Source organism: Talpa europaea (genome assembly GCF_964194135.1).
Source record: "Talpa europaea genome assembly, chromosome: X".
In the NCBI taxonomy this organism is placed as follows: domain Eukaryota; kingdom Metazoa; phylum Chordata; class Mammalia; order Eulipotyphla; family Talpidae; genus Talpa; species Talpa europaea.
In genome coordinates this window covers 9,345,367-9,370,923 of record NC_140081.1, presented here as the reverse complement: position 1 = coordinate 9,370,923, position 25,557 = coordinate 9,345,367, and the positions used below count along the sequence as shown (strand labels likewise).

General features: G+C 44.9%; 1 protein-coding gene across 1 annotated transcript in view; it reads left to right on the top strand.

Annotated features, from left to right (window-relative positions):
- MAP3K15 (mitogen-activated protein kinase kinase kinase 15) overlaps nucleotides 1-25,557 on the top strand; it is a gene marked incomplete at its 5' end in the record, with an annotated part of 79,206 nt that overhangs the window by 14,842 nt on the left and 38,807 nt on the right. Inside the window, 5 exons of the mRNA XM_084258557.1 lie at nucleotides 5,678-5,817; nucleotides 8,559-8,582; nucleotides 15,583-15,776; nucleotides 18,806-18,974; nucleotides 20,747-20,853. Coding sequence (XP_084114683.1) covers nucleotides 5,678-5,817; nucleotides 8,559-8,582; nucleotides 15,583-15,776; nucleotides 18,806-18,974; nucleotides 20,747-20,853 — 634 coding nt within the window. The remainder of the gene's footprint in view (nucleotides 1-5,677; nucleotides 5,818-8,558; nucleotides 8,583-15,582; nucleotides 15,777-18,805; nucleotides 18,975-20,746; nucleotides 20,854-25,557) is intronic.

Genomic DNA, 25,557 nt, shown 5'->3' with positions numbered 1-25,557 from the left:
AATCTGGTTGTCTTCTCTAGTCCACGTGCTACCATTTGTTTTTTATGCTCCAAACATAGCCATTCTGTCCATCCTGTCTAGTTTTCATAGCTACGTTCGGGGAGAGATGGGCTGGAATGCATTTACTCCATCTTACTCAGAGCTCCAGCTTGTGCCATTAAAATCTGAGATGTTTTGTCATGCAGCGGTAGTAACCAGAATACTGTAACTCTGCGTCTTATTGGGCAGGCTTGCCAATTAGCAGAAGGTGCCTTCATGCCAGCTGCCTTGGACTAGACCAGTTCTGTCCGCACAAGGTGCTCTGTGTGACTGAACATTGAGAGCAAAAGAAACAGGAGAAAAATGGAACAAAAGGAGATGGAAGTGGGTGGTGAGGTGACAGTGCTTGGTGGGCCTCCGCTGTGTCCCTCTGGATTATTTGTTGTCTGGGAGCCAGAAGCAGAACCCCTGTTGATGTTTAGAACGACCAGCAGATTATCAGTGGATCCCGAAGCCTCAACTTTTGAGACTTGTTGGCTTGGATTCACTTAAAAAAATTTTAATTCAAAAAATAAGTTCTCTGGTGGGCCTGACCTCGTTGGTGGCCTAGGAGTTAAGTTTCAGCACTATAATTGCTACGGCCTGAGTTCGATCCCCAGCCAGGGAGCTGACCCTCATGCCACAGCAGACCTGTCCTTCTCCCCGCTGCTTCCCAGAGCAGGGTATTTCAGTGGATCTGCCTGTTCTGTTCCCCACTCTGTTTCTGGTGAATCCTCTCATCCCCCTCACCTCTGGCCTGTACCCCAGTTCTTCTACTCAAAAATTAAAAAAAAAAAAAAAGTTCTGTGTCCTGAGAATGAGAATTTGACTTCTGAACTGCTTGCCCTTGCTAAGCATTTAATCAGGAAAGTTTGTCAAGCCTGTGGCTCGTGAGACTGCTTGATGCAAGTCAAGAGCTCTGTGCATTTCTTCTCAAAGAGCCATCTAAGAAAAAGGAATGGGTTTGTGAGGGAAAAAGAAAAACGAGCACTAAAAGGGAGCAGGACAAAGAAAAATGGCCCCCTCTCCAGCCACGAGTCACCGCCTCTATCGGCAAGTGAACTGAGTTCTCTCCCCAGAGAGGGCGCGGGCTCCGCTCAGGAAGGCTCAGGAGGTCGGAGTAGAGAGGGTGAAGTCGGCGTCACGCGGAGTCCGGCCCGGGAGTCCTGACGACGTGGAAGGAACAGTTGATTTTAAGGAAAAGAAGGAGGGTGTTAAGGTTGGAGTAGATGCAGAAGGCCTGGGTCCTCTTGTGTAGACGATGCCCATTTTAATGAGACTAAGTCTCATTAAACAAATGAACAAAGGCCAGGGCCATTTCCTCCAATTTTGTCATTAGAGCAGAAAAGCTCAGCGGTTCCCCTCTTGAGTCTAGTGTGCGAGCAGTACCTGAAGCTCCGAGCTTCTCGGAAAAAGCGCGCATCTGGAGGCAGCGAACAACACTTCTTTGAGGTCAGGGCGCCGTTAAGGGGTCAGTACCTGCTAGTTGGAAAAGCCGACTATGAAGTGCCACGAAAAGGTTCGCCCCAGCCAGCCGTGTGAGAGCAGATCCCTTTATGAAAGGATGCAAGGAAGGGGAAAAGGGACCATGGGGTGATGGAAACAAAAATATTGAGGTGGTGTATTCACAGGCCGCTCGGGAGCCCGGAGTGGGGAGCGCCCAGTGTGCTGGGGCAGAGGAGGATGAAGTGATAGAAGTAACGCTGACGTGGCATCACTTAAGACTTGTCGAGCCGAGCGGGCAGGGGTGTGTTGGTCCTCCATCGGGGAGATGGTTCGTGCTGCCCAGACTCTTCCCCTGGGCCTGACCTGTGTCCCGGGAGCTGGGAGGCCCTGGTTGCTGGGAGCGCAGGGTGGCTTGGGGAATGCGAATCTGAGTTCAATCTCTTCCTTTCTGGGGTGGGGAGCCTTAGATACGCCTGGATAGATGGTTTTCCCTCCACGTGGCTCCATCTCCGAGAGTGAGTCAGAAAAGTAGCGAGCCGCGCTGGGCAGCCCAGGGCTTGGCATCAGAAACGCACAACTGGGCCTCCCCGGTGGCGCAGCGGTTGAGCGCTGGGTTGCGAAGCTGTTCGCGGCCTCTGCGGCGCCGGTTCGATCCCCGGCTGCTCCCCGGCCACCGGAGGAGGGTCCCGCATGGCGCGCAGACCGCTGCTCCCCTCAGCAGTGTACTTCGGTCCTTCTGTCTGTTCTGCAACCCACTCTGGCTCTGGTGAATTCTCTCACCCTCCCGCGCTTCTGACTGTACCCGGTGCATGTATAAACAAAACAAACAAGCAAATAAATAAATAAATAAAACATGCCTCTATTTAAAAAAAAAAAATCTTTAAAAAAAAAAAAAAGAAACACACAACTCCGTTGTGCTCTCATTGTGTGACCTCCGGCGAGTCTCGTACCCTCCTTGGGGTTCATTTCCATACCTGCAGAATGGGGCCGATACCTGCCCTGCCTCCCAGGGCGGTCCTGAAATTGAACTTAGCTGTCTGGAAGTTTTTGTAAACAGCAAAGCCAGTGACCATTGCGATGACTGAAGCTGTTAGGTAAAAAGCCCTCGATTTCTTGTGTATAATTAAACATTCCAATCTGGTGTTTCATCATATTTAGCATTTATAAATTAGTGCCTTAGAGGTTCTAAAAAGCAGCTGGTTCAATACTGTCGTATAAATCCTCCAAATGAACTTGGTGTACTGGCCCGAGTGTCAGACATCAGGCAGAAAACTTCAGTTTGGGACTTGAGATCATTTTCCTATCAAACATGAGTTAGCCAGAATTTTTTTTGAGTAGCAATACTAATCTGCCCTGTGTTAGACCCTGACAGACCTCTTTGCCATCCCTTGGTGGTGGAGCCAGGAGTAGGCTCCTTCGCAGAGGCAGTGAGATCTGGGCCCAGGCCCCAGCACGGAATGTTGAGACGTCAGAGGAAAAAAAAATCTCGTGTCTCCAGATTAAAACTGAATTTACTCGGCAACAAACAACTACTCCACCAAGTAGGGAGTGACTTGGGGGCTGCTGTCCTTCACCCCCACCCCTGGCCCCTGCCCACCACTCTCCTTTCCCCTGTTGGCTTCCTCGGCCCTAGTATCTGAAGGCGGTGGGCCCCGTGCCCTTGACAGTAGCGCCCGGGTTGCTGCTTCTCAGCATCACGACGGAGCACGTTCTCTCTCCTTCCAGGGAACAAGCTTACAGGCGGAATGTCCGAGCTGCTCAGCTGCAGGGTGATGGACTCCGAGCACATGTCTGTGGGGAACCGTCACCATCTGAGATCAGTTAACCAGGCTGGGTTGGCAGCATTCTCTCGGCACATGTATTTGTCCTTGCTTTGGCGACAGCCTCTAAAGGGGGCACTGGGACATGACAGTCTCCTGTTTAAAATGCCTCGTGAGACATCTTTTTTTAGGTGAGACATTGACACTGTGGTTGTGTAGTTTCTTTGAGTTCTCATCTTTTAGCCATATATACTGAAATATTTCAGGGCTGGATAATGATGGCTGGGATTTGCTTCAGGATAGCATGGAGGGGGTTTGCGAATGGCAGTGGAGACAAGCAGAGTTGGCTGGGTTGGTAGTTGCTGAGGGATGTCCTGGGATACAGGGGTCGCATCATACTATTCTGTCTACTTTTTATATGTTTGTAATTTTCCATAATGGAAAGAGAAGCAACCCCCTACCATAGATTTCTCGTTGTCTCAGGAATCCAGCCCTCTTACCACGGCCCTGAGGCCCCTGCACCACATGGCGCTTACTGACTCTGCCAGGTTCATCATCTTGGTCCCCTGAAATTATTTGCACGTCTACACTGCTCTAGCCTTTGCCCTCGCTGTCTTCTCTCTCTAGGACATTCTTTGCTTTCCATTCCCCATCCTCACCCTGAGTTGTCTGCCTAACTCTTAGGGGCGCAGGGGTCCCGGAAAGCATCGCTTCCCGCTGGCCTTCCCTGAGCGCCCTCCACCCTAGTGTGGGAGAGGTATCCTCCTGGGGGTGCCTCTGTGGCTGTTTTACCCTCAGGTTAGCAGTCTCCTGCCCCACATACACCATGATTCTACCCACCACTTTCTTCTTCTTCCTTCTGTTGTTTACATGTTTTTGAGAAAAGGGCTTCTACCTCGTTCATACTTCTGGATCCCTGCTGCCCACCACAGTGCTGCCTGGTATTTACTGGAAAATCCATAGGTGAGGCTAAAAGGCCCGCCCCAAGGCTTGCTGGTCTCCCAGTGCCTCTGCAAGGGGCGGCAGCATAGGCACTTATGTAGCTTCTCATCTCCACCTCTTCACCCCCCTCTTCACTTTGCCTTTTGTTCTTTCGTTGGAATTTTCACAAACTTTCTGTGAGTCACGGCAGGGCCAATGTAAGTTTGGACATTACTTGCCAAAATTATGCACCTGGTGGGGAAGGTCCAATCAAATTTGGACCGAATGAGTTTGCCCTTTCACAAAGGAGTTTTTCAATGGCGTCCACTGCCACTAGCCAAGTGTAAGCTCGCTCCCGTTGCATCACAGGCTACTTCCCTGTTCTGAATAGGTCTCTCCAGGACACCGCTACAAGGGCAGTTGAGCCACATTGTCAAGTTGGTGGCAGACTTGTGAACCAGGAGCACGGTGCAGAAATACTCATTATAGCTGTTTGCAGTAGGAAAAAGAAAAATGAACAGAATGTCCGCAGATAGGATGGGTAAGGATGTTGTGGTCTAGTCATCATATAATGAAATGCTGTGGTGCCGTGAAGATGTATGAACTGGAACCAGACACACGTGCTGGCCGTATCGCCATAAAACGGCAAGTCAACGAATATGCATGGTGTGATACTACGATTGGCGCTTGACCAGGGCAGGGGCTAGCGGCATTAGATCCCTGCACGGTTGAAGCTATCCAGAGGATTGACTTCAGGACAACCCCCGCCCCATCCCAAAATCCACAGATGCTCAAGTCCCTTATAGTCGGGCCTCCATATCCACAGGTTCTGCATTTACAAAGTCAGCCAGCTGGGAATATAGGTCAGCTGAATCCTCAGATGCAGAGCTCAAAGATAGGAAAAGAATCCACATCTAAGCGGACCTGTGTGGTTCAAACCCCCTTGTTCCAGGGGCGACTGTATTTATATAAAATTCAAAGATGTGGGAAATTTGCACTGTTTAGGCATTCATACATTAGAATATGTAAGATGTGTGTACACATACATGCAAGGAACTGATAGAAACAGGTCAGGATAGAGGGGTTCTCTGGGCAGGAAGGGGGAACATGGTTAGGGAGAGGCACGTGGGGCGCCAGTGGTACCGATGATGATAGGTGCGTGGTTCACCCCATTAGATGTTCTACTTCGTGTATAAGCTAATACATTCTTTGCATGTGATACTTCCTAATCATAATGACAACAAATCCATCAGCAATGCTTAAGTGAGGCTATGTTCCCAGCACTTTGAAAAAGAAAGTATTTTGTTTTGTGTTTCATGTTCCTCAGTGCTTTTCGTGCACAGCCCATGGGGGTGATTATAATCAAGTCATTCCTCGTTTCTGCTTTGCCTGAAAAGCTGATGGCAGAAATACAAATTGCATGTGTAGCCTGTACATGTTCTAGATCTCATAGACATTGGTCATCATCCGAAAGTAGATCATGTAATCAGATGTCTTCCACCCCCACCCTGTCCTCTCCTTGTCCATCTCAGATGTTGCTGTGGTGGACATGAGTGATATCTCCAGACAGCCTTCGCTCTTCTACCATCTTGGAGTTCGTGAGAGCTTTGACATGGCCAATAACGTGATCCTTTACCACGACACGGATGCTGACACTGCTCTTTCGCTGAAGGTAAAGGGTGGTGTTTGTCTTCTCCGGAGTGCATTGCTTTGGGAACACAGAGTGACATGCTCAGTTGAAGTGTGCACTTAGCAGAGGTTGGAGAAAAACATTTGCTTGTGCAGTTCTTACCCACTCCAGGTTGTAACTCACACGGAAGCCTCCTGGCCACTGTGTGAGCCTGCGCATACAGATGTGGATTTGTAGGCACCGTGAACATCTCCAGGCTCGTGGGGGAAGCGAAGTGAAAACAATCTGGTAGTTTCTTTTGAAACAAACACACCACCCCGGGGGCCTCCCTGGTGGCGCAGGCGGTTGAGTGCAGCACTGTGAAGCTGTCCACAGCCTCTGCAGTGCCGGTTTGATCCCTCCAGCCTTGGAGCAACCCACATGGCTAGTGGACCTCTCCTGTCACGCCCACTGCTCCCCTCAGCAGTGTATTTTGTCAGTCTGCCTGTTCTGTTCCCCGCTCTGTCTCTGGTGAATCCTCTCATCATCCCACGAATCTGGCCTAAACCCCGGCTCTTGTATAAATAAAAAAATAAATCTTTTAAAAAAAACAAAACAAACACACCACCCTGAATCCTTTAATGGACAGCTTGATCCAGACCTATACATTTAAAAAAAGTCAGTTCTGAACTTGAATAATATTTTGAAGACATTTAACAGTTACCAAAATGGGCAGAACATTTTAACATAGGTATAATCAATATTTTGTCTGTTATTTTTTTCCCCTTCCATGTAAAGCAGAGCAAGCCTGAAATCTAAGCTGTTCATGCAACTCAGAATTACTGAGAATTTTTTAAATGTATTTTTGCAACTTTGATGCAAACATTTTAGAGTAGCATAATATAATACTTGTAAAAAAAAGTTCATGTTTATAAAATATGAATGTCTGAGTGACTATAAAATTCAACTAATAATATGTTGTTGACTATATTAACACAGGTCAGAAAAACCTGGTCTGTGTTAAATCATTTCAGCAATAAAAAATCCTGCTGTATTTTACAGCAGTATTACTCAGCCTTGACTGCACTTGACAATGGTTTGGTGAGCTTGTAAATACCCTGGTACCCAGGCCACACCCCAGGCCAATGGCATCAGTCTTCAGGGAAGTTGTTTTTTTTTTTTTTTAAGGTTTATTTATTTATACAAGCACTGGGTACAGTCAGAAGCACGGGAGGGTGAGAGAATTCACCAGAGCCAGAGCAGGGAACAGAACAGGCAAACCAATGAAGTACACTGCTGAGGGGAGCAACGGGCGCAGCAAGAGAGGTCTGTGCGCCATGTGGGACCCTCTCCAGTAGCCGGGAATCGAACCGGTGCTGCCGAGGCTGCGGGCAGCTTCGCAGCCCAGAGCTCAACCACTGCACCACCAGGGGAGGCCCTCCAGGGAAGTTTTTTTAATACTCTCCCAAATAGGTAGCCAGGAGTGGGAACCAGTGGTTCAGGGTTAGCCTTTGTGGGCATTATTTCTAAACGCCCAGCTCCCTTAGCATTAAAGGTAACTAGTTTTTAAATAGTGCAATTTTGTAATGGCCAGGTTGGGCATTTTTGTTTGTGTTTCTTGAGATTTAATATTAACCAGATTTTTCTGGGTTCTTTAATTATTTCCTGGTATAAACTCCCACCTGCTTCAGATGTGTAGCCTGTACCGGTTCTAAATCACCTGTACTTTGCTGGCTGTGTATTCTTTAATTATAGTGCAGTGCTGTGTTAAGAAGTCATTAATAAGCAATATGACAGTAAAAGGATTGTTTTATTATTATACTTTACATTGTAGAATAGTTTTCCAAAGGCTATAAACTCATCTAAATTACTTTAAATAGTTAGATAATTGATTTTTTTCTTTTGCTGATTTTTCACTAAGAGAGCAATGCTTAGAAATATCTACAGTTAGAAAATATGTCAGGGTAGATTATTGAGCTACATTTTGATGAGAAACATCACATCAGAATATTTTTTCCTCACTCAATACATTGTTTTTCTCAACTGCGTTGCAGTGAATGCCTCTCCAAAGTCCCATAACCTGGATAAGTTTTAATTTTTAATGATAGGAATTTTTTCTGAAATGGAAACGGGTAGTCTATGCTATCAGATGCCAGCAGGTGCAACCTACTCTTGCAGTCAGAAAACAGAAATCTCAGGACATAAACACATTTTATTGGGCAGCTGTTTAATTATGGTTTCCTTTTTCAGCAAGCATTGGCTTTCCCTACACAAACAATACAGTAACTGACTGCAGTGGTCATTGAATTTGAAATCTAGACAATTATAGGGAGGTGTGTCAGGAATCCTACGCCCCTCTTGGGGGAAGGTGGCTGGAGGAGGCCTGCTGCCTTCACATTGATTCAAGAAATGGTTCCTTACTCAAGGACACCCCAGTGCCCCCCCCCCCCCCCCCCCCGCTCCATGCACTTCCTTGCTGTCATTTATCTTCACTGGGAAGACAAGGTACGGGACATTCATTGCTCCTGACCTGATTCTGGGGAGAGTTTTGGACAAAGCCCTTGCTACTGCTGTGGGGAAATCCTTATGAACATATATGCCCACTCCCCTGCCCCGGTCGTTCCAAAGCTAAACCTTTATGATGAATCTTAGAGTGTTATAGTTCTCAGAGGCTATTTGAAGCTTTTTTCAGGGGGAGTTTCAAGTTACAACTCTTGCTCTGAGATGGGTGCTACATAATGTGGGGAGGCATATACTTGCTGGTGCTTGGGAGATTCTTCTTACCTTTTCCTTTTTCTTTTCAGGATATGGTAACTCAGAAAAACACGGTGAGTATTATAGTTTCAGATATTTTACCTTCTAAATGTAAACATAAAATGCTTGAAAATCCCACTGAAAGCAAAGCGATGTGTAGGCACATCTTTTGGTTGCATTTCTTTTTTTTTTCAATTCCTATTTTATTTTTTAAATTGTTTTATTTTATGTATTTTTACATCATTTTTCATTTTTGTACAATGTATGCATTTTCATCTCGGTTATAGTCCCCATGAAACTCTCACCACCCGTTCACCCGTGCACCATCACCATAGTCCCTGTGTTCTTCCCTGTCCTGTTTTGATCCTACTCCTTCTCCCCCACTGCAGAATGTCTCTGGTTTATAGTTGATTTTGATTTTTCTTTATTAGAATTAATTTTTTTCTTGATCCCTTATTTTGATCCTCTACATTCCTCTATAAGTGAGACCATCCAATGTTTTTCTTTCTGGCTTGTTGCATTTCTGAGGAGGACAGCTAAAAACTGCCTCTCCCTCAAGCGACCAGCCAGCTCCGGCTCCAACTCAGCCATGCCCAGGGCGGGGCTGGAGGCAGGGTCAGGCACGTGTCTGTCATTCCTGATGCACTAGGGCTTTGAGTCTGATGGTCTCCTGAGCTGGGCCAGTGTTCCCACGAGCCACCACGGTGCTCCCAGCTGGAGCCAGCACCCTGCCCTTCCACACCAGGGATCCCTTACCGTGGAGAAATATGAACCTGTGCCCCAGGGAATTCCTTGGACCTAGGCCCTCACCTCACGTCCCCTGCCCGGAATGGAGTCCCACGTCCTTCCAGCCCACTCGTGTTCTCCCACCTCCCATTTGGCTTAAAAGTTGCTGCCATGATATAGTGATGACATTTGACTTCATAATCGAGTGTTTGAGTTTAAAATATAATTCACAGATTTTTAAAATATTTATTTACTTTTAACTTCGGTGATATCAGGATACTCCCATCAGGTATCACCACCATCATGCACCCAGTCACTCATTCCACCTGCAAGCTGTACGTAACCTCTCCAGAGAAGAAATGTGGGACTATGCCCCTTTCCTGTCCCCCGGGAAAATTACTAGAAGATGAGATAATCCACCCAATACTTGTAAAAGGAATTGTTAAAAGTACATTAAACCTTATTTTCATTTGTCCTATTCTGAAGCCAGAGCTCAGTTGGTTTTTAAAGAGGTAAATTTCCAGGGCCTCCCCAGTGGCACAGCAGGTTGAGCATTAAGCTGTGACGCTGTCTACAGCCTCTGCAGCGCGGGTTCAATTCCCGGCCGGCCAGGGAGAAACCCACATGGCATGGCAGATCTCTCCTGCCTCGCCCGCTGCTCCCCTCAGCAGTGTCTTCGGTCCGTCTGCCTGTACTGCTCCCCGCTCTCTCTGGTGAATCCTCTCACCCTCCCGTACCTCTGACCTGTACCCCAATTCTTGTATAAATAAATAAAAAATCTTAAAAAAAAAAAAAGTTAAATTTCCAGGCTAGGACCATGTTATTAGAAACACCTTTAAAAAACCTAATCTGGTTCTTACCTCTGCACTAGGTATTTTTTTTTTTTCTGGAAAGTCAGTGAGATTGGAGAGAAACTCACTGTTCCTATGAAAAGAGCCACCTCTACAAACTCAATCAATTAGATATTCTTAGAGAAACAGACAGAGGCAACATCGGGTGCATTGTCTGCAATACTGGAAGTCTTGCCCTGGCTTGAGCTTAGGGTAACAGAATTTTCTCCTGTTCTTTCCCTCTTGGCTTCCTCAGATCTGGGGTATTGCTTGGAATCCAGAATTATCAAAGGTGATATAGATGACTTAGGGACGCTTGGGCAAAAGGGCAGTATTTTTCTCCCTTCTATAGCCTTTGAATTTGCTGAGTTCTGAATCAGAATTTCGACCACCTCTACTAGTGAAGAGTCAGTTTCAAATAAAAAGGCTACCTCCCATAGTAGACGGAGGAGAATTTTATTTTTTACACAGAATATTTATTTAAAAATCTCTGCCTTTGAATTTTTAATGTGCATAGCCCTTTTCTATTTCTACCTAACGTAAAATCCTCTGATTGAGTCCTTTTTGCTTCTCTAATGCCTGTGACCTTCTCTTTTCCATTGCGGGACCCTGGAGGTAGAAACCACAAAACTTTCTACCTCTTGAGTAACACTGTCAAGCTTCACGGGGCCAGTGTCAAAACCAAAAAAAAAAAAAAAAAGTGTAATTCTGCCCATCCACTGAATAACCTCTGGTGGCCGTGGTGCCCTTACTTTTCTCTCTTTCTCTCTATATATTTTACATCATTGTTCATTTTTGCCCATTGTTTTCTTTAAACTGAGGGAGAGGTCACACACTGGAGCTCGCCATTCGCCCATCTGGTTGTGTTGGACGCTTGGTTTTGTGTCTCATGCCTCCTGGTTAAGGACGCCTCAGAAGGAAGCCGGAGTGCTAGTGACGGGAGGGAGGGAGGGAGGGGGCAGGACATGGGGTGTGTCTGGCTCCGGCTCCTCTCGGGGCCAGTAGGTTAACCTTGCTGGGTCTCCGTTTCCTCCTCTGTACACTGAGATGGTTAGTCAGGTGGTTACTGAGATCCATGCCAGCTCTGAAATAGTTCTCGGACTTTATTGTAGCCATTCAGTTGTTTGAACAAAGCAGATGGACTATTGCAGGCACACAGTTGGCTCTGCATGGCATGCTTCCAGCAGGGATATTTACCTTTAAGTAGCACAATAGCCTGATTATTCGATTGAAATTGTTATTTTGCTTCTGTATCTATATCCCTCTTATGTCCAGATAAATGCAGAAGAGTAGCAATGGAGAATGCTATTTACATAGATCTTTTCTAAAAAAAAAAAAAAAAAAAAAAAAAAAGACGTTTCCCTAATTGTGCATGTGTCCTGATTTTTAAAAATTCTCCTTTAACTGACCCAAGAAATATATCTACTCAGCTTGAACTTGTAATCATTTATTTTTGGGGAGCAGCACCTGACTTGGATCTGCTTCCTTAATAAACTGACCTTGTCAGACATGGTCATGTTAAATGAGTGTTCATGAATGATTTTCCAATGCTTGCTCATTTGCTCCCTATATCTTCTTGCGAGGAATCTTCTGTGCTTTTTTCAGATTCCGTTTTCACTAAGGATTTGCAACCCTTTTGCATTGCAAGCTACAAATTCCAAACCACTTTCTGCCAGCAGTCAAGATATGCATTCTTTCTACGTGCTCAGAAATGAGTTTGTCTTGGGTAGTATGAAACCGGCTTCCGTCATTTGCCTTAGATGTTTCCCCCTCTTCTGACGAGGCCATTTGTTGATGGATTAAATTTTTGTATCATTATTAAAAAATGCTCTGTGGAAGGTCAAGCTGGAAGTCTCATTATGAAGTCTGTTTGGATAAATTCTTAGCATTTTATTTGCGCCAAAGAATGAATTTATATAATTTGTGCTGCTATTGACCAACTTTGCCACCCACCTCTAGCCATAAATAAAAATAAACTCTGTTGTAATGAGGCCCCATTACTTGTTTCCGTCAGAGCCTCCGGGCTCCTTGACCTTTCTGCGCAGGGCGCCTGCGGAGCACCAGATGACGGGCGAGTCCTCGGTGTCCTTGTGTACTGGCCATGATTGAGTCCAGTGGGCCATTAGGTTGAGATCCCAACATGCTCTGCTCTCCTGGGCTGTCCTGGAAAATCCAGGCAGCTGTTTGTGGATGGCAGTTGTGCTACTCTTCATGAAAATCTTCCGATGTGGAGCCCACTGAAGGGACCCTGGTGTTCAGGGGACACAATATCGGCTAGGTCTGGGGGGACCATGGCACCTTTTTGTCAGTCTCGTGGAGCTTATGGATCTCTTCTCACGGTATCTTTTAAGATGCTTAAAAAGTTAAAAGGAGAACAAAGAAGTCCAATTATACTGTAATATTTTGGGCAGTAAAATATATTTACCAAAATATTTAAGGTTGCTAATTATAATCTATAAGCTACTTCATTAAACTGTCAATTTTGAAATAGTCAATTTTGGTATAAAAATTATTTTAAGATCTCTGCAGAAGCTGTAATGTGATGGGGAAAATTCTGTGATTTCGATTAGTGACAAAGTTCCAGATTCAGCTGAAACTACTAAGATGACTTATTTCTTAAGTGATATTGAAGGCATTGTTACTTTTCAGCTAAAGGTGAATGATGACAAAGATGTAATTTTTTTTTCTCATTCATGTTCAGACACCCCTTCCCCCACAGATTACTGGAACCCAGGTTCAGAATTCCGAGCTGAACCAGACCAAGAATAGAGATATTTATTGAATAGATAATATTTATTGGATGCCCTCTGTGTGCCAAGGCCATATTTAAGCCTCTATTACCTAATGACGTTGACAGTTTTATTGTCCACATTTTAAAGATGAGCAAACTGAGGTTTAGATAGATAAGTATGTTTTCCAGAGTCATCCATCTTATATGGGGTAGATCTAGGATTCAATCCTGTGCCATCCAAATTCTCCGCTGTCTTGGCCATGTTTGAGTTGAGATGATCCCTCCTATTTCAATGTAGATGAGGTATTTCTTTTTCACCCAACTGAGTAAAACTTTTCCACTTAGTAGGAAAAAAGATACTACCTAACTCCACTGAGAGGAAGATGAAATTGAGATGCCTTTGCACGATACAGATAGGAGTGCAAATTGCTGCATCCTTTCTTTTTTTATAGAGGCATGTTTATTTATTTATCTATTTGTTTGTTTGTTTTGTTTATACATGCACTGGGTACAGTCAGAAGCGCGGGAGGGTGAGAGAATTCACCAGAGCCAGAGTGGGGAGCAGAGCAGGCAGAAGGACCAAGGTACACTGCTGAGGGGAGCAGCGGGTGGCAGGAGAGGTCTGCGCGCCATGTGGGACCCTCCTCCGGTGGCCGGGGAGCAGCCGGGGATCGAACTGGCGCCGCAGAGGCCGCGGGCAGCCTCGCAACCCAGCGCTCAACCGCTGCTCCACCGGGGAGGCCCGCTGCATCCTTTTTGACAAGAGCTTGGCCACACATGTCTAGGCCTTAAAGTTGCTCTGGTAATTTCACTCCTTGGAAGTTACTCTTAGGAAAAGTCCAGACTATAAATATGCCATATGCAAAGGTGTTCATCTCCATATTATACAGTAAAGAAACTTGAAAAACAAACTTAAATAGGAGAATGGTGACATATACTATTATGTCTATTTACTAGATGGTGTGTTAGGTAGGTATTAAAAATTAATAGCATTAGAGATGGTATATCAAACTTTTGTAATGAGAACTTTTCCAAAAGCACCTATTATTTAACTTAGTGATGATATAGGGCAATCTGTTCATAGTGGTGATCATTTGTAGATGGTGGTCATTCTGGAAATTTCAACTCCTAAGTGAGGAACTGAAGACTTTAAAGTATGGATCCCTCCTCTGCCTACCCTCACAGTATCAGAGACTGTTGGCTTTTACTCTGCTCTCTGACCTCACTCTATCAGAATCATCCTTTTAGAAATACTTGAAAACGTGTTTGGAATAAGGGTTTACATATTAGTGTGGCTAGCATACTGGTTCTAATGCCCCTTTATGTAGGAAACTATGCTGTCTTTGTTAAATTTGTTTTAATTAGCTGGATTCTTGAGATGTTTCCATTTATAAATGTAACAATTACAAATATCCAAGCCTAGCTTGCTATTGAACTTGTGTTGTGCTAATCAATGTTTTCCTTTTTCATTTCTGGTCTCTCCACCAAGTCTGAATGTGTTCCATCATTTGAAGATGTTTGGGTCTATTTGTCTTCTTTATAAGAAAAGTACTGAACTCAAGAGCCTATGCTTTCATTTGGAAGTTTATGAATTGCTTTTTAACATGTAGTCATTAGTCCCAATTTCTTTCTGTAAAATTTCTTAAACTTTTATACACTTTATGAAAGATTTTCTCACAGGAGCTGCTTTTTACTTTTCCAAGGCTCCAGGTTCATTAAACTTGCTTAATTTTCAGAGTGCATGCTTTCCCTCTCTTTTGCCTCACTTTTCCCTGTGGCTAAATGTTTGTGCAAAGAATCAGATCCCTTCCTCACTGTGGGTAAGCCTTTATCAGCCTCTGATGCTCTGCCCACTTGAGCTATAACCTGTGACAACACAAAACATTTGTCAAAATCTTACATTTTCACACTCCATTATTTAGGGTTTGAGCAAGATTGGAGAAAAGTTTACTTTTTGCTATTTGGGTAGAAAAGGTTTGCTAAAAGAAGAATGCAAGTGAAATTTCAGCAGAAATAATTGTTTTGGAAATAATTTTAAGATGTAGCAATTTTATACAAATAGGTTATATTCTTATATCTTCAATTTACCTAATTGTTATGGAGACTTAAGAATATTTAGTTATGTTGGTAAATATCTTTGATAGACTTATGTAATATTGTAACTTTTAAAGAAGCTGAGAGAGGAAAAGAGAGTATCTGTTCCTAGAGATCCTGGCATTCTTGATTTTTATCATGTGAATTACAATTACTGTTTGGTGTCACTTGGTTTCAGCCTCAAGAACTTCCTGTAGTGTTTCTGTAAGATGGGTCTGCTAGCAAGTGTATCTTTTTTTTTTATCTGAAAATGTCTTTTATTTCACCTTCATTTTACAAAGATAGTTTTGCTAGACATCAGATTCTTGGCTGACTTTTTTTTTTTCTTTCAACACTTTGAATATGTCATCCCACTACCTTCTGGGTCTTCATTGTTTCAGATGAAAAGTCATATATTAATCTGACTGAGGTTCTCTTGCATATGATAAAACATACTTTGCTTTCAAGGCTTTGTCTTTCAAGATTTTGACTGTTGTGTCTGCATGTGAATTTCTTTCAGTTTATCCTACTTGGAAATCATTTAACTTATTACATATGTTGCTTCATTTAATTAAATTTGGTAAGTTTCAGCAAGTTGTTGTTCATACGCTAGTGCTTTCTCCTTCCCTGTCCTACCAGCTTCCACCTGCCCAAATCCACAGCTGTGCTTCTGTGCCCGTTATTTTGTGAAACAAACTTGGTTTTGTTTTCCAGGCATCGAGTGGAAATTACTATTTCATCCCGTACATCGTGACACCATGTGCTGATTATTTTTGCTGCGAGAGTGATGCGCAGAGACGTGCCTCCGAGTACATGCAGCCTACCTGGGATACCATCCTGGGCCCACTGTGTGTGCCCCTGGTGGACAGGTTTACTGGCCTTCTCAAGGACATCCACGTGACCTCATGGTAATTCCTATTAGCCATCAGCAAGCCTGGGGGCCTGGCCAAAAATGACCCTTCACGTTCATGAAGGCCACACACTCTCAAAAGACCACAGTGCCTGGGGAATGAGGAAACCTAGCCAACCATTTTTGAGTCACTCTAGGGCCCATTTTCATCTCTTCCTACCTCACTAAGTAGGGCCATTGGGGCGCATCAATGCCTGAGGTCAGGCTTGAGTATGTGTCTGGTCCTAACTCTGTGTGACCTTGATTAATAACTTTTCTTGTCACCTAGAAAATAAGGACATTAAGGTACTGATTTTTTTATGCTCTTTCAACTCTGAGAATCTGTGATTCAAGATTATTTCTGAACATGATTTCCTGCCCCTGGCTCACCCCAGTCACTTGCTGAGATGGTTAAAAAGCATCTGTGAGGTCATTCTGACCATAGTTCTTGTGTTAGAGAAGTGTGATGGTGTTGCATGGAGCAGAGACTGTCCTGACCTCAGGAAGTCCTGAGACGTGTTCTTTGTAGATTTTTTGTCAGATGATATGGAATACTGACTCAGAGCTGGACAAGCTTGAGTTTGATTCCTGGCGCAGGCAATTCCTCGCTGTGTAGACTTGTAAGAGTCAGATCATTTCTTCAGGCCTCTGCTCCAGAAACCACACCTTAAAATGTTATTTTAAAAATTGAAGGCAGAAAAATTATTCTGCTTACCTAAAGGATCCAGTTACTTTGCTTGCAGCCAATTTAAAGAATTTTATTCCTGTAAGTTATGTGACATGGGAGAAGAATTTGTTCTTCCAAAACAAATGAAAATCTGAAGCATGGCAGTGGTGACTTACAGTGAAATGGAAAGGCCTACATGCCCCACTTTGGTTCCAGTCTTGGTGCCCTGAGCTGTGACGTGTTACTCTTGTTGTATTGGTGTGAGCTCCATACTTCTTAGCAATCTGTTCTCTTTTTCTATTTCATCCCCTCATCTCTGGATGCAATTTCTTCTGCAGACTTGAATGGGAAGACAAAACTGGAAACTCAAACATGTGTGACTACATGCCAGCAGAGAAAGCAAATAGGGGACGTTTAGTGTCACATTCCTGGAAAGCTTCATCAGTCACAGCTTGTCCTATTGCAGAATGAACAGCTAAGGGAGGCTGAGGGAGAAACTGCTCCCAGTATCATCTTTTTAGGTCTCAAGGAGGTAAAGTAGCTTGAGTTTGCCAGATGAACCAGGTCTTTGTAAGAAATGGACTCAAGTTTTTGTTTCTCACTTAGTGTATATATGTCTCAGTGGGAAAACAACTCTTGGTATAATGTCAAAGGACCGAAAATAGCTGTCAGTTGATTGCACCCCTTGAAACTGGCAAGTATTTGGCAATGGTTAGAGGGTAAATGGTGCTTACGGTTTGGGTAATACGTGGTTATAGGACATACGTTATTGTTTCACAGTACAGGGATGGCAGATAAGCTTTTAGTTCAAGTGCCAACTATGATAGACTGGTAAAGGCAGCCTTGAGCTCTATACGGAAAAGGACTTTGAAGCCATTTTCAAGTTCGTGCTGATTCGCAACATCCTCCCTGGTTTCCAGAAGCAGTCATGGCTGCTTATTCACTACAAATACAATGCCCCCCCCACACACAGACATAGTGAATTCAGCGTTTTCTTTTTCTTTAGATGTTTCTGTTCTTACTAGGTTTCTTGGTTTATTAAAACTATTTTTCAGAACCACCCTTGGAAACAAAACTAACGTACAGATTTTGACTTGTCAAGCCGAACTTGGGGCACAGCTTTGATGGCTGGAGAGTCCGCTGAAGGGACAGTGGCTGTCACCCAACTCAGTGACCCCATAGATGCATAGATGCCAGAATTTTAAACATGGGCAGAATCTGCTGATTTGCTCATTGTTGGGATGGTAAGCAGTAGATAAATAAGGAAATAAAAATGAAAGCAGAGTACTTTTTGTGGGATATCCTTCATTTTTTTTAAATGTTTGTTGAAATCTTTAGTGCAAGCTTTATACTGTGTAGCTTGTACTGTGTGGCATAGTTTTATAATTATTAAAAGTAACATTCTCATGTTTCTCTTTCATTGAAAAGATTACTGTTTAATGGTGCTTGTTTTTTTAATGAACAGCCTAATTTTACTCTCTCTAGTTAAATCTTTCAGCTACTAAGTGGGTTGATAGTGCCAGCACTTGGCAGTGCTCAGTCTCCATGTAAAAAGTTGACTTGGAGAAGGAACACATTTCAGTCAATCTTTGGTCATTGTAAGTTGATGTCTGTGTACCAAGTCAGGTCATTTTAAAAGATTTTTACACCAAGTATCAGATGCTAGCATTGGTTGAAATTTTTGCGAGACTGTGGTGAAATTTTTGGTGGGAAGTTAAAGTGCCTTAAATGTGGCTGTACATACATCCCTCTTATCATTGTATGCCAGAAGTTTTATGTTTCATGTTAGGAAAGCATTCTGGAAGTCAAAAAATGACAAGGAGAATGGTGGGTGACAGGCAAAGGTAGTCATAAGCTTCCAGACCCAACTTCTTGGATTCCTCAGAGACACAGTCTCCGACTCTTGACCAGCCAGAAAAAACTTCGTGATTACTGGCTAGGGCAGGTAGTATCTGATAGGTAAATGGATTGCAAAATTCTCATTTTATTGCGTTTCAAGTCTTTTGGCGTTTTGTTTGTGTTTGTGATGATCTGTTTGTTAGTGGGGTACTGACTATTCGAGCAAGGTACCACAGCAAGGTGGATGGCGCATCCTGTATGTCTCCCCAATCCAGCTGGGGTCAGCTTTGAAAGAATTGTCACAGTTGTTATGAAGTGATTTTTCTTTCTTTCTATTTAGTGGTTCGTTTCTGCAAAATGCCACTGCCACGTTGAATGTGTCTCTTGTTTGCCTAATATAGGGAGGACTTGGTGTGGACCAGGGGCCCCGAATGTTAGCCTGAGTCACACCAGTGCCAGCCACAATTGGTTGCAGTGCTTAAGGAAGCAGAGTCCTGGATATGTGGAGATGTGACCGAAGGTTTTCATGTTTCCCTCTGCAGTGCTTATTACAAAGAAACCTTGTTAAATGATATCCGGAAAGCCAGAGAGAAATACCAGGGTGATGAACTGGCAAAGGAGCTGTCTCGGATCAAACTCCGCATGGATAATACCGAGGTTCTCACCTCAGACATCATCATTAACTTACTGCTGTCCTACCGTGATATCCAGGTACGGAAGAAGTGGAGCTGAGCTGACGTGCCGAGTTCTTCTGGGTGTGAGGAATGCCTCGTGGGGAATCCATGCATGCTGGGTGTACGGCTAGGTGCCTGTGTTATAGACAGAACAGGCATGTGGCTAAGTGGTAGGCCACTTCGCATTATCTGCAGCGGGACGTAGCGGAGGTTTTGTCACATCAGAGGACGGTGCCAACAAAATCTCACATCAGTACTCTGAATAAAGTGAACTTGGAATTTCACAGTTTATACGCCCCTTGTGTGAGACATTATTTCAGGCTCTTTGCAAATGCTAATTCATTTAACCTTCTCCACAAGTCTGTGGGGTGTATACTCTGATTATCTCCATTTTTCAAATGAGGAAACTGAGGCACAGAGAAGTTACTTGCCCATGGTCACACCGCAGTTGACAAAGTCAGGGTTCACACTGAGGCAACGTGCTCTGTTGTCCTTGCCTCTCACGCCTCTGCTTTGCTACTTCCTTTAGGCCTCTGTCACTTCCTTCTTTGTTTCCCCCCACCCATCAATGACAGGGAGAGTGCGAGTAGCAAGGCCACATCCAGGGTGCAGGGAATACAGGTGTTTATTCTGAGACAAGTATCAGAGGCTTCTGGAGAGTTCTTGAGACAGAACTTGTGGGATGTAGTACCATAAGGAAGTCAAGCATTTCCTCCCTTCAAGTTTAATGCCCTTGAACCGTTTCTAAGCTTCCCTCTGGAGGAACATGGGGCCTTGTACCTTAGCCACAGATTTCTACAAAGCCACATTGGTGACTTGGCCACAGGCCTTTAAATCTGAACAAGAGGGGCATCCATGTCTGACCTGCACCCCTGAGGAACTCATGCCCTTAGTGATAAACAGATGCCTCTAATTAATTTCAGTAGCAGATGCTATTAGGGATTATGGCCCTGATTAAGTCATGTCCCGTGGGACAAGATAATGCGAATGGCCATTTCTCAAGTCTCTTTCCCCTTGAGCGTCTGGCTTCCTTCTGTCCTTGCCTTCATGCTTCTCTTTTTATAACCTTCCATTGCTAGGACTCTCAGGCTCAGAGGTAAGCCGGGTGCTGCCTGGAGCATGCTGCCTTCCCTTTCCCTGGGCGGCGGCAGCAAGGTGCAGAGCCACAAAGCAGGCAGGGGGTTTGGATGGGAAGTCTGCCGCCTGCCGTGGCTGGCTGTCAGCAAGTTGGCCAGTGACAGCGATTTGCAGCCTGGCTGGGAGGGTAACAGATGGCACTGCTCACGGGGGACCCAGCTGAGACAAACATGGCAGCAGTTTTTCCCTGGGTAATGATGCACTTTAAAGCAGTGGTTCCCAACCAGGGGACATGTGACAACTTGGAGACACTTTGGGTTGTCACAACTCCAGCGGGGGTGGGGGCAGGTGCTGGTGGCATCTAGTGGGTCAAGGCCCGGGATGCTGCTGCACATCCCACAATGCACAGGGCGCGCTCAGGCTGCACATTGACAGTGGTGCTGAGGCTGGGCAGCCTGTTTCAGGTGAATTCGATTGTTTCTGGCTACATAAAGGCAGGATGTTTCTGCCCTTTACATGGGGAATGGCTGCTGGGCTCGTTTGTTTCCCTTATCTCATTTTTTAAAATCTTATTTCTGTTCAGTTAAGGTCTGTAAGTAACAGCACTAAATGTTGTCTGTGAGGAAAGGCTTGTGCTTAAGTGCTGAGACAGTCTTGTGTTTATACCTGTTCAGAAAAATGTACAAAAAGCTGCGTCTTCTCTCTTCCTCACCTGAGACCTCTTGTCAACAGGACTATGATGCAATGGTGAAGCTGGTAGAAACCCTGGAAACGCTGCCTACGTGTGATTTGGCTGACCAGCATAACATTAAATTTCACTACGCGTTTGCGCTCAATAGGTAAGACTGTCAGTGCGTGTGTAGCGTTCTGAAACGTGACAGTTGGCAAATTCTTCTTCCTTCTCTCGTCCAACCCTCATTGAGCATGAGCCAGATCATGCACCCAATGCCAGGGGCATGGGAATGGGTAAGACATGATCCAGGTCTTCAGGGGCTGTGGAACATACGTTCTAGTGTTGGGGTCAGACATGTAACCAGATCCCTGTCGTTCTGAGTAATGTCTTAATATAGGTTTGTCTGAAGTTCTAGGAAAACAAAGCAGAGGGAAGAAGTCATTCTGCTTGGGAGTATTATGAAAGTTGCTTGGGGCCTCTGGGTCTGGGTTTTTGAAGAATTAGCAAGAATTATGGGAGAGGCGTGGTGAAAAAGTCATTCCACGTAGCCAGAACAAAAGCGCGAGCATGGCGTCTGTGTTCAGCATGCACTCACGGAATGTGCTGTGCGACTAAGGCGGCGGAGGAGGCCGTGTTTTGAAAGGACCTGTGCACGTGGGTAAGGAGTCGATAGTATCTTTATACCGTGGGGGCTGGTGTTTAAGGAACAGGATTCACATCGTATGATAGGAACAGAGGGTGCAGTCCTTCTGTACTAGGGTGACCTGAACTTTGGTATACAAATTACTATGAGACTTATAATCTCTAGCCCCTCTAAACATGGCTACTGTGGATTTGGAGGGTAGGAGTTTGCTGCATTCAGCCTCACAAAGCCCCAGATGCCTAAATATCCTTGTTCTGCTTCTCTCTTCCTCCACTGGTAAGGTATGGGAAGAGGAGCAGCATTAGGTGAAAAAGCGGAGAACATCCCAGGTACACTTTTACACTCCCTGCTGGGCCTGTCCTCTTCTGGAGCTAGGAGTCAGTCATACTGAGTAATACAGCAAAAACTTTGGGAGGGTGTTTAAACGTGGCATAAGAGCCAAAGGGCTCTGGCATCTCCTCATTAACCTCCCGTGGCCAGTGCCACGTCCAAGTGAGGGTTGGAGGTGCCCTGTGCAGAGAGCTCTTGGCTCTGGTTTCTCAGAGGCTTTGCTTGAGCAGCTGGATTAGGCTACACATTGTAGACTTGTCCCTGGTGCATCTGTAGGACAGCAGCAGAACTGGAGCCCGTGAGTCCAGGAGTCTCATATATAGGAGATCACGTCACTCTCTTTTTTATATCAAAGTAAAATCATGCAGGCAGTGAAATGCTTAGACCCTAAGTATATACGGTTGCCCCTCCCTACCCTGGGGTTCCACATCCGTGGATTCAGCCAGCTGTGGATGGAAAGTACATACTCTGTAGTTAAGCTGTGGTGGTTGTGTCTGCACTGAACACATACACTTTTTTCTTGCCATTATTCCCTAAACAATATAACTATTTATGTAGCATTTGCAAGGTGGTATAAGTAATCAAGAGATGATTCAAAGTAGAGGGAAGGATGGGCATAGTTATGTGCACATAGTACACCATTTTTTATAAGGTGCTTAAGCATCTGCTCATTTTGGTCTCTGCAGGGGTCCTGCAGATACTAAGGGATGGCTGTAATTCGATAGGTCTTGATAAGTGGGCATCTACATGGAAACGACATCCATATTCAAACAAAACATTTCCATCCCCATACGACGTTCCCTTGTGCCCCTTTGCAGGCACTCGTCACCCTCCATAATCCATAAGCAACTGCCATTGCAGTGCGTCTCCACAGGTTCGTTTTTCCTGCCCTTGAACTTCATGTAAATGGAATCACGCAGTATGTATTCCAGTGTGCCTGGCTGCTCTACTCAGCAGTGTGTTGGTGAGATTGATCCGTGCTGTTGGGTGTATATTAGCTTATTCATTCTTGTTGCTATGGATATGCCACAATTTCTAGATTCATTTTACTGCTGAGAGACTTTTAGATTGTTTCCAGTTTTGGAATACTAAGAACAGTGCTCCTGGGAGCACTCTCCCATGATTTTTGTGCACATGTTTCTGCTGGGGGTGTAGTGTACGCGTGTGTGCTCCTGCAGTAGACACCGGCAAGCAGTGACAGGGTTTTGTTGCCTTGCGGGGAGGGGGCCGTGTAGTCTCTGTGAGAATGCACCTGCCCGGCCTCTTTAAACCTGGCATCCCATGGCGTGGACTTTAGGAAGGATGTTGTCTTGAAACCTGAAAAATTGTCCCATAACTCCGTTCTTCCAAAGTAGTGGGTCCCACTTTTATTTATTCTTAACACTTGACTGATCCTTGATGGATGAAAATTACATGAGTTATTACTGGTTAAGTTTCTGGAAGAATGCCTGAGGCACTGTTATAAAATGGTTTTCAGTGTAATTCAGAGGGCCATTTAAGTCTCTCATCACCATGCTTTTCTCCCCAGGGGGTAGAGGTCACTGCCATCAAACAGAATGAAACAATCCAATCACTATCCCCTCAAAGTAATAAAAGAGTAGAAAAGTTTAAAGCAGAAGCTCCACAGCTAATGGTGGTGGCTGGGTGAAGTGATGGGTGACAAGTCAGTTTTTGGTTTGGAAGCAGAGCTGCTGGAGTTGCACACCAGAGGGCCTCCTTTCTCTTTGACAGTGGCTTTTTTCCTTCCAGTCTGATTGTCCATTTACTCTGGCTCTCTCCTCTCTGCCAGGCAGCACACTCAGTGCCGAGAAGCTCATTTTCCTAGGTGGGAACCTGCTAGGTATTTTCTGTAGCATTGTGATGTTTGCTTCATTTATTCACGTGATCTGGTCTCCGTTCCCCATCTTTGCTCTAGGCCTGACTTGACCAGCTGTCAGCATAGCCATGCTAGGATTTGGCATTACATACAGTTTTGGAGATACTGGTGGAGTCACCTTCTGTCTACAAAGGGGAATATAGTGATAGACAATAATGAATTTTCCTGCATTATGGTTCGCCTCTAACTTCTAGGAAGTGGAACTAATTGTGGCCACCAATTAGTTACTTCGGTTGGTGGTAATCACTGCTGTTTGATCCCTGTCATAGGAAAAGCTGACTTGAGAGGGCCAGATTTTGCTGGTGGCTTCTACTTCACTGCATTCAGAAGCCTATTCAAAGCTACTTGAAGTTTCCACTGAGCAGGGGAACTGCTTGCCTCTCAGGGGCACGGAATCCTTTCTCAGCAGTTCTGCGCACTTGCCAGTTGCTCTTGCAAACAGGACTTCATTAGATATGCTAATGCAGCCAGAAGATTCTGACGAGAGGTCCAGGCAGCTGCCAGAAGATGGTCTGGAAGAAGAATAACAGATTCAAAAGTCCTAGGTTAAAAACGACAGAACAAAACTTGACTGTGGCAAAGTGGGAGTGTGCTCATATTCTGCTGCCTGCTGCTTAGGTCAGGACTGCCAACTCGGGCAAAATTTAACTCAGTGAATTACTCAGCAAGTAGCGGGGCTACTGAGTGCCCCGTATTTGGTGTCACATAAGTTAAGGGAAGTACTGGAGAGAGGAAGATACGCTGAGCCCTAGAAACGTGTGCGGGGGGCGGGGGGGGGGGGTGGTGCAGAGAGAATGGAAGATGAATGTGACTAAATCCTGCCCATGCTAGGGGCACTGCAAGCTTGTTCCAGAACCTGCAGTGGTCACCTCAGCCTTAGCCTCTAGGCTACCCAGCCAGGTCATTGCTCAGGTGGAGGACGCATGTCCCCAGAGGTGTGGTGTGGCCTCGTGGTCTCTGTGACAACCACCAGCCTCCCTTTTCTGTTTGCATTCACTATTTGATCTTGCCATCTTACTTTATGTTTATAGAAAGGGTGGCTCTTTACTACATGTTACTCAAAAGTAGAAAAATGATGGTCCCTCCCCACTTTTACAATGCACTTGTCTCCAGGTAGCCGAAAGCATGTTGCAAAAGGATACAGATTTGTGATGATTGTTTTTCAAGAGAAAACCACAAAAATCTGTCACCTTAGGAATCATTTAGTCCAGAGCCTTTCTTTCCAAGAAGAGAGGGGGAAGAAATAAAGTCAAGAGCCCAAACTATGACCACTGGTCAAGAAGAGACTGGAGACTAAAACTCCCTAATTTTAGCACAGCGCTCTACTTACATGACAGTTTAATAAAATCCCAGTGTAATCAATAATACCCTTCCCAGGAAGCTTGGTCTTCCATTTCATTTGCCTGAAGGGCAGCCGAAAACTTGCCCTGGGCCGCTTGCACCTTACCGATCATACTTTGCTTCTAAAAAATATTTATCTTTATCCAAAGGGACTTACCGCTTGGATCTCTCCTCATCCCTCTCCAGTGACTTCCTTGAGCCTGTGATCTCTTTTCTGTCTACTTCCTGCTTTGTCTCCTTCCCTCTGGTCCCTCCTCCTCTTACTGGCTTATTTATGCGTCAGCAAAAGGGTTTTGTGCACCTGAGAGGTGACTAAAAATTGAGTTATTAGGGACCTCCCTGGTGGCGCAAGGGGTTAAGACGCAACCTATGAAGCTCGTGGCAGCCACTGCAGCACGAGTTCAATCCCCGGCCAGGAAGCTGCCCATATGGTGCAGCAGACCTCTCCTGACTAGCCCGCTGCTCCCCTCAGCAGTATATTTCAGTAGATCTGCCTGTTCTGCTCCCCACTCTGTCTCTGGCGAATCCTCTCACCCCCTACACTTCTGGCGTGTGCCCCAGTTCTTGTATGCATAAATATTTTAAAAAATCGAGTGATTAAAAATACAATCACATGTGTGCATGTGTTCACATGCACACACACATACACATGTGAACTTACACAAACAAATGAGCCTGTT